The sequence below is a fragment of the Eulemur rufifrons genome, chromosome 24, assembly GCF_041146395.1.
Source record: "Eulemur rufifrons isolate Redbay chromosome 24, OSU_ERuf_1, whole genome shotgun sequence".
Lineage (NCBI taxonomy): Eukaryota > Metazoa > Chordata > Mammalia > Primates > Lemuridae > Eulemur > Eulemur rufifrons.
The window spans coordinates 5,234,578-5,247,697 of record NC_091006.1 but is presented as its reverse complement, the minus strand read 5'-3'; the positions used below and the strand labels follow the sequence as shown (position 1 = coordinate 5,247,697).

The following is a 13,120-nucleotide window of genomic DNA, read 5'->3' as shown; positions in this document are numbered from 1 at the left end:
TCCCCCCGCACTTATGGGTGGTCTGTATTGTCTTCATCTGGGCATTTTGTCCCCAGTACTCAGCCTAGTGCTTAACACAGTGCTGACATTGGTGGAGTGATTGTCCACTGGAGGTCCAATTGTAGGCTGCATGGTTTCTTGGAACATGTTACCCTGGATTCTCTTCTTTCTATTTTCTACTGTCTGTCTGTGGCAGCCAGGCAGGAGGTTGAGTATGAATGGTGTCATCCCTTCTGAGCTCTGGAAGGTGTATAGATGGGAAAGGAGGATCCCCTCAGGGCACATCTGAATGGCATAATGTCAGGTCCAAATCCACATCAATAAAAGTGGTAGATTGGCTAGAAACCTTTCTGCTAAAGTGATATTCCCTATGCAGAAGGGTCTCTGTTCTGTGTCTGTTGCGGAACAACTCTATTTCCTGGGACTTATCTGGACTCCCCTCTTATTGCATGCATTTTGTGTGAGTTCAGGTGGAGATGTTTGAAATCAGAAAGATAATAGAAGAAAAAACTGTATTATGAATAATTCAAGTTATTTTGGGAACTCTTGAGGCACGTTTGGTCAAAGAGACTCTTTTTTCTCCCCCAGCTCTGGCTACTGTGGAATCTGCTTCTCTGGGAAAGGATCCCCAGAAAAACTGGCTTTATTTATTTATTTATTTATTTGCTGCTGCTCCATATTTTTTAAATAACAACTTTACTGAGGTATAATTCATATACCATACAATTCATCCACTAGAAGTATATCGTTTAGTGCTTTTTGGTATATTCACAGACATCATTTTTGCAAGCATCATCATGCTGGAGGCAAGGACAATTGCATGCATGTCTGAGTGATTCCCCAGCTTTAGGAGCTGAGTGCTTGGTAGGTAGGGGATACAGCTGCCCTAGATCTCCTTGGCTTGCCTGTCTTGTGTGGAACTTCTGCTCCAAGAGCCAAGGCAACACATTTGGAAACCCACTATGCTCAGCAGTGCCATAAGTTAAAGACTGTACCTCATGTGTGGGGGCTAGGCAGAAGGGAACCCCATTCTTCAGCTGTGCCACAAGTAGCTAGAACAGAGTGAAAAATGATAATGTCCTACTCTGTCTGGGAAGATTGCCATCTAACTGGGAGCAAAGGTTGAGAAGTGGTAAGGAAGCCCTGTGTACTTGGCTCCACCAGTCTGGAGTGGAGTCTTTGTCTCAGAAAGATGGGATAGACAAGGGAGGACACAGGTTTGGTTCATACAGTGTAGACTCTCACCGTTCTTAACAAGTTTTTCTAAATTTTTTTTGCACAACTGTTTCATGTTCCTAGAGCCATTTCCAGAGACATTAAATGGTTGTTTTTAATAATTTTTTACCAGTTTCATTAGGGAGCATGTCCATGGAGCTCCTCATGCTGTCACATCAGAAGTGGAATTCCCTGACCAATTCTTTGCAGTTCTAACCATGGACCATGTAAGTTGCTATTTCTCTCTTCTTCATGAATATTTCCTTTCTTTGATTTCTCCTGCCAAACAGCTGTCTTAAAGAATGTACACCACATCCCCATACATTTTCACTTTATAGGAGGGCTGAAGTTAAACAGCATGGTGTCCCTCCCATGTGCCTGTGTATTCTCCAAATAATGTTCCACACTCCTATGTATTTAGTCTTTTATCAAGAGCATATATAGAATAGAAATGAACTTTTCTTTGTCATATCCTTGGTCAGGGAAAAAGAGCAGGTGGATGTGTTTGATGACACATGGACAAACTCTGAACTTCTCCACAGACCTGAGTTTCCAGGTAGATTGGATTTGATGTTGACTGGCCTCAAGTCATACAAAATGATGATTGTAGGCTCCCAGAATTGGAAAAGACCTTGTCTAACCTAAATGTCTAGGTATAATTAGGTCTAATATATGTTCAACAAGAAGACTGACTACTCCATAGCCACTAAACTTTAGCACTTACGAAATAATTTATCATTAGAAGTAATAATTCTCATTATATAATGTGAAATAATGATAAGTAACAGTGATGAACTTGGGGCTACAAGAAATTTTTAATTTTGTTCATACCCCAATTTCTTTTTAATTTGTAAACTTTCCAGACATGTTTGGTTAATTAAGAAATCCCATAGAATGCAGGAAGATTTCTCTAAACCACATAGATTCTTTAGAAATGCAGATAGTCTGGTTGGGAAGCACTAATTTCCTTACTTCCCATGTCATAGGCCCCTACCCCTGGCCTACTTGTTTAATATCTAGCCCCCTTCCTATAATGCAATTCCTTATTTCCTGTCTTTTTCTAAAAAATATTTCCTTCAATTTTACCTATAATATGGATTTGTTGTTTCAGGAATTGGTGACATTCAGGGATGTGGTCATCAACTTCTCTCAGGAGGAGTGGGAGTATCTGGATTCTGCTCAGAGGGACTTGTACTGGGATGTGATGATGGAGAATTACAGCAATTTAGTCTCACTGGGTAAATTTATCTGCCTCAAATAACTTAAAATATGCTCTCTAGAATATCAGCTGATATTTAATGAACTCAAGTCTATCTTTTAAGAAACTAGGTGAATTTCTTCTGTTTCCAAAGGCATGCTTTTAGTGCTGTTGTGTTGCAGATGATACCACCATTAAACATATTCAGCATTCTTTATTATGTTCTTACCTTCTCAGGCTCTTCATATAATTTCTACCTTCCTTGATACCAGGGAGCTGGATTTGGCTTGGGGGATACATACAGCGTATCACTGAGATATTATAGGTTTGAGGTATCCCTTATCTGAAATGCCTGGGACTGGAGTGTTTTAGATTTCAGATTTTTCCAGAATAGATATTCTGCACATACATAATGAGAAATCTTGGGAATGAGACCCAAGTCTAAACACAGAATTCATTTATGTTCCATATACACCATATACATAGAGCCTAAAGGTAATTTTATACAATATTTTAAATAATTTTGTGCACAAAACAAAGTTTATGTTAAGTACTTACATGTGGAATTTTCTACTTGTAGCATCATGTTGGGACTCAAAAAGTTTTGGATTTTGGAGCATTTCAGATTTTGCATTTTCAGATTAGTGATGCCCAACCTGTATATTGTATTTGAGCTCAGAATTGCAATACATGCTTTACTTTACTTTACTTTCTTATCCACCTTTTAGGAGAATAGCTAAGATGCCATGTCCTGATTTGTTATAATTATCAAAAGAATCTCTCTGGGAACGACACCAATTGCATATCAGACTGAGGTGGGGGGTGGGGGAGGGGATGGGGGTATGAAAAAAAAAAAACAATTGTAAAATGTATTTTATATGATGTTTTGAACATTTAGCCACTATTTAGTGATAATGCCATGTACAATGGCTTTTTGAATCTGTTCAAAAAAAAATAAATAAATAAAAAACTGTAAAAAAAAAAATTATTAAACATGGAAAAAAATAGGAACATCTGAAAAAATAAAAGAATCTCTATAATTTATATGTTGCTGGATTGATAAACAATTCATATTCATTTCCTCCCACAAATATTATACCTGCTTTGTGGTTAGAGAACTTTGCATTTAACATTAAATCAGTATTCCAGCAAGGACCTTTTAATGTCTCAGAAAGCTATAGAGTCTCCTCTCAACTTCCATAATTCTTGTTTTGTACTTAGCCCTGTCTTAAGCACTTTAAATAATTGACTCATTTTATTCTTACAATAACCCTATGACATAAGTACTCTTTGTATTATTATTTTACGGAAGAGATTGCTTACAACAAAGAGTATTTAGGTACTTTTCCAAGGCTACAAAGCAATTTAGTGTCGGAGGCAGGTTTTCTACCCAGGCAGGCTGGCATGAAAGACAATGTTCTTAAATGTTACACTATACTGCCTCTCAAGACAAAGAATTGGCATGAGTTTAAATAACATACGATCTTTCTTTACCTGTCTGTGGTTATTCTAAGGAGAATGTTTTTTTAATTCCCTCACATTTCTCTTTTCTGAAGTCTTTATCAATATCATCTTGACTTTATTTTTTAACTTTAACCAATTCTCAAAAGTATATTTTAAAAATCAATTATAATTTAAAAATATATATATATATTATGTTACATTTCTTTGTTGTAGGCAGGGTGTTCTGTTTCTAATCCAGTTGTGATCATCTTATTGGAGGAAGGGAAGTTGCTCTAGAGGTTTTGAGGGATGTGACAAGAAAACAAGGCCAGGGGAGTGAGGGCTGATGAAGCATAGAAAACCATTAGCAGAACACAAAGCCCAGATGGTCTGGGAGATGAGCCCTTGTGATATTGCTGGGAAAATCCCTTCAAAGGCCTGTGATTAAAAAAGCCTGACAGATGGGGAAGCAAATTAAGATCTTCCTCAATGCAACCAAATCTTTTCCAGTTCCTCCTATATTTAGACTTATATATGTCTCAGTTGACCAAGGAAAAAACAGGTTATTCATATACTTTATATTTATTCAGCGTTTACACTGACACAGATATTGTGCTAGCCTTATCAGTACTGTGGTGAACAAGAGCAATACAGACCCTGCTTTCTTAGGATTGACATACTAGTAGTTGAAATGCATAATAAACTAGTAAACGAGTAAGTAGAGAACATATATAGTGATGTATGTAAAAATAAAGGAATAGAGAATGATGGGGGAAGAGTTAATCCAGGTAGTGTCTCAGAATAAAGTCCCTGTGGTCTAAGTTTGGCATTCTATGCATATACAGTTCCTTATCAATGATTCACCTAATGTATTTTCATTAGAAATCCTTATCTGAATCATTGTTTTTCAATTTGTCATTCCTTTTACATTTATTAGTTGCCCCCATGCTCTTTATTAAACTTGAAATGTAATTCTATTAGGAAAAGCAGGAAGACTGTTTATGTGTTTTATATTGTTTTATATAATTAGTGGTGCTTGAAATCTTGACCTTGAAATCTTCTAACCTTCTCTTGTTTGAGTCTCATTATGGATTTATTGATTTTTTTATTAGTTCAGTATACTTTAGCCCACCAGACTTTGATTTTTGATCTCCAGTTGTATGAATATGCTGATTTCTGTTCCCTTTGAATTGATCCTTCAGTCTTTGAATGTATTCTTGCTTCCTGATACAAGCTTTCCCAAGGCTCACTTCATACCCTCCCTATCCCAGACCTGACACTTGAATTAGATGCAAGCGCATATTTCTGGATTTGTGTTTTGTTTTCTTTAGGATGTTTTAGTACACAAACTTTTTTTCCCCCTCTTTTGACTCTTGTATTGTCAAAATGGTGGCTTGCCTTAGCAATTAGTGATTTCTGCGTCCTTTTGACGTGATCCACCAATATTATAGAACATTTTTGCTTTCTGGAAAAATATTCCAGGGCACATCTTGTACCTTACCTGCTCCAGATCACGATTCAGACCTTTGTTCTAGTAACCATGGTTTATATTCTGGTTTATTGCAACAACATGGGCAACGGGTATGGTTATGACTTTTTTGTTTCATGGGAAGCATTTGAAAATTTTATCTCTTTCTAGGAAGTTCATCTTTTTCAACTTTATGGCCTTTGGGGTTAGTCTTGAATATCTGTTTATCTAGAAATTAATTTATTAGCCTACATTTTCAACTCTTATTGGCATGAGAGTATTGTAACATTTTTTAAAAATACCCTTTCTGATGGTTCTTGTCCTTCTGTCATTTTTTATTTTTGTTCCATATTTTTTATGTTTTCATCACATTCTAATTCTGTTTATTGATTTCTCCTCTCACCTTTTCTTTGGGTCACTTTGTTCTTTTCTATTTTTAAGAATGGGATATATACATTGGTTATTTTCGTTCTTTTGTTTAAAAAAAATACAAGCATTTACATTTTTACTTTTTATGAGACTAATACCATTGAGTTCCATACATTTTAATCAGAAATGTTTTCAACATCATGGTTCTCTGGAAAATGTGTGATTTCAATTATATTTCCACATTAACTCAACAGAGAACTTCTTTATTTCTAAATGGAAGTGCTTTTGATTTACTGATACTACCACTCAAATCTGGTTTTAATGTTTTAGTCAAATAACGATGCCTGCATTATTCCATTAGAAATCTTTATCTGAATCAATGTGTTCCGATTTGTCATTCTTTTTACATTTATTAGTTACTCACATGCTCTTTGGTAAACTTGAAATGTGATTCTATTAGGAAAGGCAGGAAGACTATTTATGTCTTTGTTACATATAACATAATTCAGTCACAGGATATTATTCTTGCCCCTTATCATGCAGTGTTTCTCTGTCACTTGGAATTTTCCTCAGGCTATTCCCTTATCTCATTGGCAACCTTCAGACAATGTTGAAAACTTCTTTTGTTACAAAGTGCCTTACAATCTTGCCCATCTACACCAGTTTCTCCATATCATTCTGTTAGCATATTCTTTTTACCCACAAGCTTTGCTCAGAATAGCAAAAGTCTAACAATATCGTATATATCAATTTTAATATCTGAAATAATATATGTTTTTGAGATGTATAGCAGCGGTTGACTTTGGGTATAAGAAAATGGAAAATCTGGGAAAGACCACGAAGAAAAAAATAGATAGATTTCAGTACAACAGATGAGTAATAGTAAAAATGCTTCTGAAGAAAAGTTAATAACATGTCTCATCTTGATTGCTTTTCTTCATCCCACATGTCAATCATGGATCTGCATATGACAAAATAAACATTCACCATATGTATGTATCTTACTGCATTATAAATATAAACACATTTATATAAAAACACTGTAATACAGTATGAAAGTAGGGAGGCATTGATAACTGTTTAATTATTCTCACATTTACATAATTATTCTGGAAATCTGTTTTCCAGTGACTTATCTTTGTATATATACTTTTTTTTTTTTTTTTTTGAGACAGAGTCTCACTTTGTTGCCCGGGCTAGAGTGAGTGCCGTGGCGTCAGCCTAGCTCACAGCAACCTCAAACTCCTGGGCTCAAGCGATCCTACTGCCTCAGCCTCCCGAGTAGCTGGGACTACAGGCATGCGCCACCATGCCCGGCTAATTTTTTCTATATATATTTTAGTTGTCCATATAATTTCTTTCTATTTATAGTAGAGACGGGGGTCTCACTCTTGCTCAGGCTGGTCTCGAACTCCTGACCTTGATTGATCCACCCGCCTCGGCCTCCCAGAGTGCTAGGATTACAGGCGTGAGCCACCACGCCCGGCCACTTTTTCTTTTTTTAAATTGAGACAGGGCCTCACTCTGTCACCTGGGCTAGAGTGCAGTGGTGTCATCATAGCTCACTGCAACCTCAAACTCCTGGGCTCAAGTGATCCTCCTGTCTTAGCCTTCTAAGTACTAGCTGGGACTACAGACACGTGCCTGGCAAATTTTCCTATTTTTTGTAGAGACAGGGTTTCGTTCTTGCTCAGGCTGGTCTCAGACTCCTGGCTTTAAGCAACCCTCCCGCCTCCGCCTCCCAAAGTGCTAGGATTACGGCCTGGCTATATATATAATTTTATTTAGATTCCTTCCATCCAGCGATTTACTTTTCCTGTAATTATTATAGTATACTATTTCCTTGGGGCTCATTATTCATTGGCATATTAAAATTTATTGCATTTGACCTTGTGGAGCTTAAGGAATAAGGGAATAAATAGTATAAGAAGAGAAAATTAGTACACAAAAAATGGGTATGAGGGAAAGGAACTAGATATTGGATTAGAGACATATATATGAGCTTATTTACTTAGGGTTAACTAATACAACCTTTCTAAGAATAGTTAACTTTTAGACCTGAACAATGAAAAGGGGCTGGCATACAAAGAGCCTATTTGTAAGAGATGAAACATCCTATGGGGTAGCTCTAAATGATAGGAAATGTGTTTTGATCTAGGAGGTGAATAAAAATTAGTACAAAGGGGACAATGGATTAAAATGAGGTCTTACAAGCAGCATGTTGTTATCCATGGTAAAGTGTTTAGATTTTACTACAGGGAAAAAAATCATGAAATTGTCAGTATATATGGATTATTAAATTTTGATCCACATTAGCATTATCTCTGTCAGATACTAATGACCATTATAGATTTTGAATCTTATCTGGATTGGTTTCTGAACACTAATGCTTATCAACAAGCTTACCAGGTGATGATGAACACCTAAATTTCAGATCCACTGACTTGATCTATTTCCCTATCACAAAGCCCACAATCTTACATTATGCTGTTACCATTTTCTGAGCTCTTGATCTTTCTCCAAATTTCATAACAGTATTTTAAACAGTTTACTCATTGGGAATTATTTTCAGTTTGTCTTCTTTGCTTTCTATGACTGTTTTATTTTTGTGACACAGGAAAAAAGACATTTTTTCCCTTCTTTCAGATTTGGAGTCCAGCTGTGAGACAAAGAATTTATCTGGAGGAAAGGACATTATTGAAAACAATGGTTCTCAGTGGGAGTTAATGGAAAGTAGCAAATTCTTTGGCCTTGAAAGCTCCACTTGCAGAAATAACGGGCAGAGCAAAAGCACGATTGAAGTACAAGGACCTCAAGTGCGATATATCAGTGAAATGAAAGCCACTTCCCAAAAAGTGCCCTATTTCAACAGTCATGAATCTCTTAAATTACCTCAGAGAACCCATGACAGTGAGAAGCCCTATGAATATAAGGAATATGAGAAAGTCTTCATTTGTGACTCCAGCTTTGATGAATATCAGCAAATACATGCTGGTGAGAAAGCCTATGAATGTAATGAATGTTGGAAAACCTTTGGGATAGATAACTCACATACACTACAACTCAATATTCATACTGGTGTGAAACCATGTAAATATATGGAATATGGGAATACATTTACTTTTTATAAAGACCTTAGTATACATCAGAAAATTCATGATGAGAAGTTCTATAAACGTAAGGAATATGGAAGAACCTTTGGAATAATTGGAAAAGTTACTCCACTTCAAAGAAATGATGATGAGAAGCCCTATGAATGCACATACTGTGGGAAAGCCTTTAAAGTGCATGCACAACTTGCTCGACATCAGAAAATCCATACTGATGAGAAATCTTACAAATGTATGGAATGTGGCAAGGACTTTAGATTTCATTCACAGCTTGCTGAACATCGGAGAATACACACTGGTGAGAAACCCTACAAATGTATACACTGTGAGAAGGTTTTTAGAATTAGTTCACAGCTCACTGAACATCAGAGAATTCATACAGGGGAGAAACCTTATGCATGTAAGGAATGTGGGAAGGCTTTTGGAGTCTGTAGAGAACTTGCTCGACATGAGAGAATTCACACTGGTAAGAAACCCTATGAATGCAAGGCATGTGGAAAGGTCTTTAGAAATAGTTCATCCCTGACTAGACATCAGAGAATTCACACTGGTGAGAAACCCTATAAATGTAAAGAATGTGAGAAAGCATTTGGAGTAGGTAGTGAACTTACTCGACATCAGAGAATTCACAGTGGTCAGAAACCTTATGAATGTAAGGAGTGTGGGAAGTTCTTTAGACTTAGTTCAGCCCTTATTCAGCATCAGAGAATTCACAGTGGTGAGAAACCCTATGAATGTAAGGTGTGTGGGAAGGCCTTTAGACACAGTTCAGCCCTTACTGAACATCAGAGAATTCATACTGGAGAAAAACCTTATGAATGCAAGGCATGTGGGAAGGCCTTTAGACATAGTTCATCCTTTACAAAACATCAGAAAATTCATAATGGTGAGAAACCCTATGAATGTAAGGATTGTGAGAATGCCTTAAGTGTGGTTGGGCACCTTATTTGACATCAAAAGATTTATACTGGTGAGAAAAAAGTTATTTGAATGAAATAAATGTGTAAAGGTTTTTGTTTCTGGTTTTTATTGGGAAAACCAATGGATTTAACAGGTAATCAAGGGGATTCAATATATCCCTCTTTTAAAATATGTTTTTGGATTACATGGCCATTCTGTATTGAGAAGCTCAATTGTTCAGTCTTAGGTGGTATATACTTACAATTTTGTTAGATATTGCCAAATACTTCTTTATAAATCAATTAATATTCTTATTTATTGGACATAAGATGGACCCCACTAGTCTGTTTCTGAAGTGTTTGGAACTTGTTTCCCTAATTATGAGTGATTTGAGTTATTTTCATATAAGTTTGTTATCCAGGCATATTTTATTTACAACTTCTGGTGTTTGTGTTTTTGCTCTTTTGACTTTTCTTTTTCTTTTTTCTTTTTTTTTTTTTTTTAAGCATTCTACTTCTTTCCTTCTTATATATGAGGTACTTATCTTCATTCAGAGAGTTAGAATTCCCAGTGAGATACTGTGGGGTTTTTAGTCTTACATCCTACACTGTGTGTGTTAGTTTCCTTGTTTTGTTTTCTGCTGTTTTTGTTTTGTTTTTTTTTTGTTTTTTGAGACAGAGTCTCACTCTGTTGCCCGGACTAGAGTGAGTGCCATGGCGTCAGCCTAGCTCACAGCAACCTCAAACTCCTGGGCTCAAGCGATCCTACTGCCTCAGCCTCCCGAGTAGCTGGGACTACAGGCATGCGCCACCATGCCCGGCTAATTTTTTCTATATATATTTTAGTTGCCCAGATAATTGCTTTCTATTTTTAGTAGAGACGGGGGTCTCACTCTTGCTCAGGCTGGTCTCGAACTCCTGACCTTGAGCGATCCACCTGCCTCGGGCTCCCAGAGTGCTAGGATTACAGGCGTGAGCCACCGCGCCCGGCCTGTTTTTGTTTTAATGGTAGATGTGTAATGTCCTTTCCATTTTCATCAAATGATTTACTTCCTTTAAATTTCTATTTTGTTTTGACACAACAGATTCCCCTAAATATTTACCATGTATAATACATATTCCTTTAAGGATCCTTTTCACCTCCAGGCAGTACCAGCCGTATCCAAATGAAAGGAACACTTTTAAATATTTGATAAAAATTACTAACCTAATCAGTCAGTCAATTAAATCTGTTAAGGACGTTTAAAAGAAGAGACGTCTACAACTATTGCAGTGATTATAAACTGATCATTGAACTTACATTAAGAGGATTTGCTTTTCTTAAAATATATTTTTTCTTTTTTTTTTTTGCCAATCAAATTTAGGAGTAGGGGGTTGACATTAAGAGGATTTACAACTGTATATTACCATGGCCTCAATTTTTTTTATCTGTTATGATTATAATTTTTTTTCCCTCTCAGATTTGCCTTACTAGATTTGGGCAGTTAAATCAACAATTAGTAGACCTTTTATCTTAGTCTCACCTAACTACACAATCATCTCTTTCTTAGGACAGCTGACCTGGTTATGCAATGAATGAGATCATGAGCCACTGGTTATGAGATTTTTATAAGAAAATTAATGTTTAGATAAATTTATATCACCATCATTCATTAGATTTTAATTTTTGAAATTGGTGTTTTTCCCAGAATTTATGTACTCTTTAAAGTTTTGCATGATGACTGGTATTAAGCCATTTTCTTATTTGATATATTGAGCTATATTTTCTATAAATATTGCTTATTTTATTTAAGTAGTTTTAAAGATATGTAATTGGTAGCAGCTATTTCATGTCTGACACTGTAGGAAGATAAGTCTCTGTTGTTAACCTTTTTGTTAGGATAGTTGCTGTTTCATATCTTTAAAATTTAGTACTGAGCTCTATTTCTGTGTACACTCTATTTACTAAGCTATTCTATGACCACCACTGCTGATTACACTCTATATTCTGAGTTACCATCAGTGCTAATTAATGTTCCTCTTCTTGGGTGTAGTACTCCAGTACTACATGTTCTACACTTCTTTTTTTCTTTCCAGCTTAAACAAATTAAAACTATGAAATGTATAAGCATTATATACAGACATAAAATAAATGACAGAAACAAAATAATCTTGTGTCTTGACACTTAATTTTTAAAGTCATTAATGAATAAATGACAAATTAATGAACAAAGTATATCCTTATGTTTTCCTTATTTGTAATTACAGCTATATTTTAGTTATATTAACATTTTCTGTTCAACTTTGTTATGAACTTGTGGCATTTCATGGTTACTATAGTAAACCTTAATATTGTTGGTGGTTTGGTGGTATTAATTATTGTTCCTGGTTTCACTACTGTTTGGTGCTCAAAAGTATAAAACTTCACCATTCCTTTCCACTTTTACTTGTCCCTTTATCCCTTCTGAATTTTACCTAGCCTACATGGAAGCTTGTTTTTACCAAATTCAAGATGTTACAGACTTACTCTGTCTTTTTGCCATGTGGAACCATTAAATTTGCAACTTGCAATGAAGGAATTCTGGTTCAACTTAATGGTGAAGAGCATTAAAGACTAATATGTATGTTAAAATTGTGTGGAGAGTCCATGGTTGAGATTGCTTAAACTGTCTCCTCTGCTCCCTGGAATTCATGCCTTAAATTGTAATGTGATTGTATTTGGAGATAGAGCAATGAGAACATAAGGATGTGGTTCTAATCTGATAGGAACGGTGATTTTATGAGAAGAGGAAAGAGAGATCGATTTCTCCCAATGCTCATGCTCTAGGGATTTCTCCCCATGCTCATACTGCCCGTTACCCAGTTCCAAAGCTTGGATATTTAGTTAGGTATTTGTTGCAGCAGGACCCCACTTCTCAGTACCAAAAACTGTCTTAATCTGCTCAGGCTACTGTAACAACATGCCCTGAACTGTATGAGTTAAGTAACAAATATTTATGTTCTCACAGTTCTGGAAGCTGTAAAGTTCACGGTAGGGGGCAGCAGGAGGAAGGGAGGGGAGGGGAGGGAAGGGGGAGGGAGATATGGGAAGTTGATGTTCAATGGGTATAGAATTATGGGCATGCAAGATGAAAAAGTTCTAGAGCTCTGATGCACAACATTGTGCTTATAGTTAACAATATTGTATTGTACAATTAAAAATGTATTAATGGGTAGATATCATCGTGTTTTCTGTCACAATAAAAAAAAGAAGACCACAAATCAATAACCTAACCTTCTTAAACTAGAAAAAACAAATTAAACCCAAAGGCAACAGGAGGAACTGAAGTAATAAAGATTAGAGAGAGATGAAATAGAAAATAAAAAAACAATAAAGAAAATCAACAAAACCTAAAGTGGACTTTTTGAAAAGATCAACAAAATTGATAAACCTTTATAT

The 13,120-nt window shown here is 35.9% G+C and overlaps 1 protein-coding gene across 1 annotated transcript; it reads left to right on the top strand.

The window, feature by feature from the left end:
- Positions 1 to 8,404: 8,404 nt before the first annotated feature.
- Positions 8,405 to 9,754, top strand: ZNF529 (zinc finger protein 529). Its single transcript, XM_069456810.1, has one exon. The coding sequence runs from the start codon at positions 8,420 to 8,422 to the stop codon at positions 9,752 to 9,754; it is 1,335 nt and encodes a 444-aa protein (XP_069312911.1). The 5' UTR covers positions 8,405 to 8,419.
- Positions 9,755 to 13,120: the final 3,366 nt, after the last annotated feature.

Coding starts and splice junctions, on each gene's coding strand:
- ZNF529 (XM_069456810.1), top strand. CDS start 8,420: ATGGAAAGTAGCAAATTCTTTGGCCTTGAAAGCTCCACTTGCAGAAAT.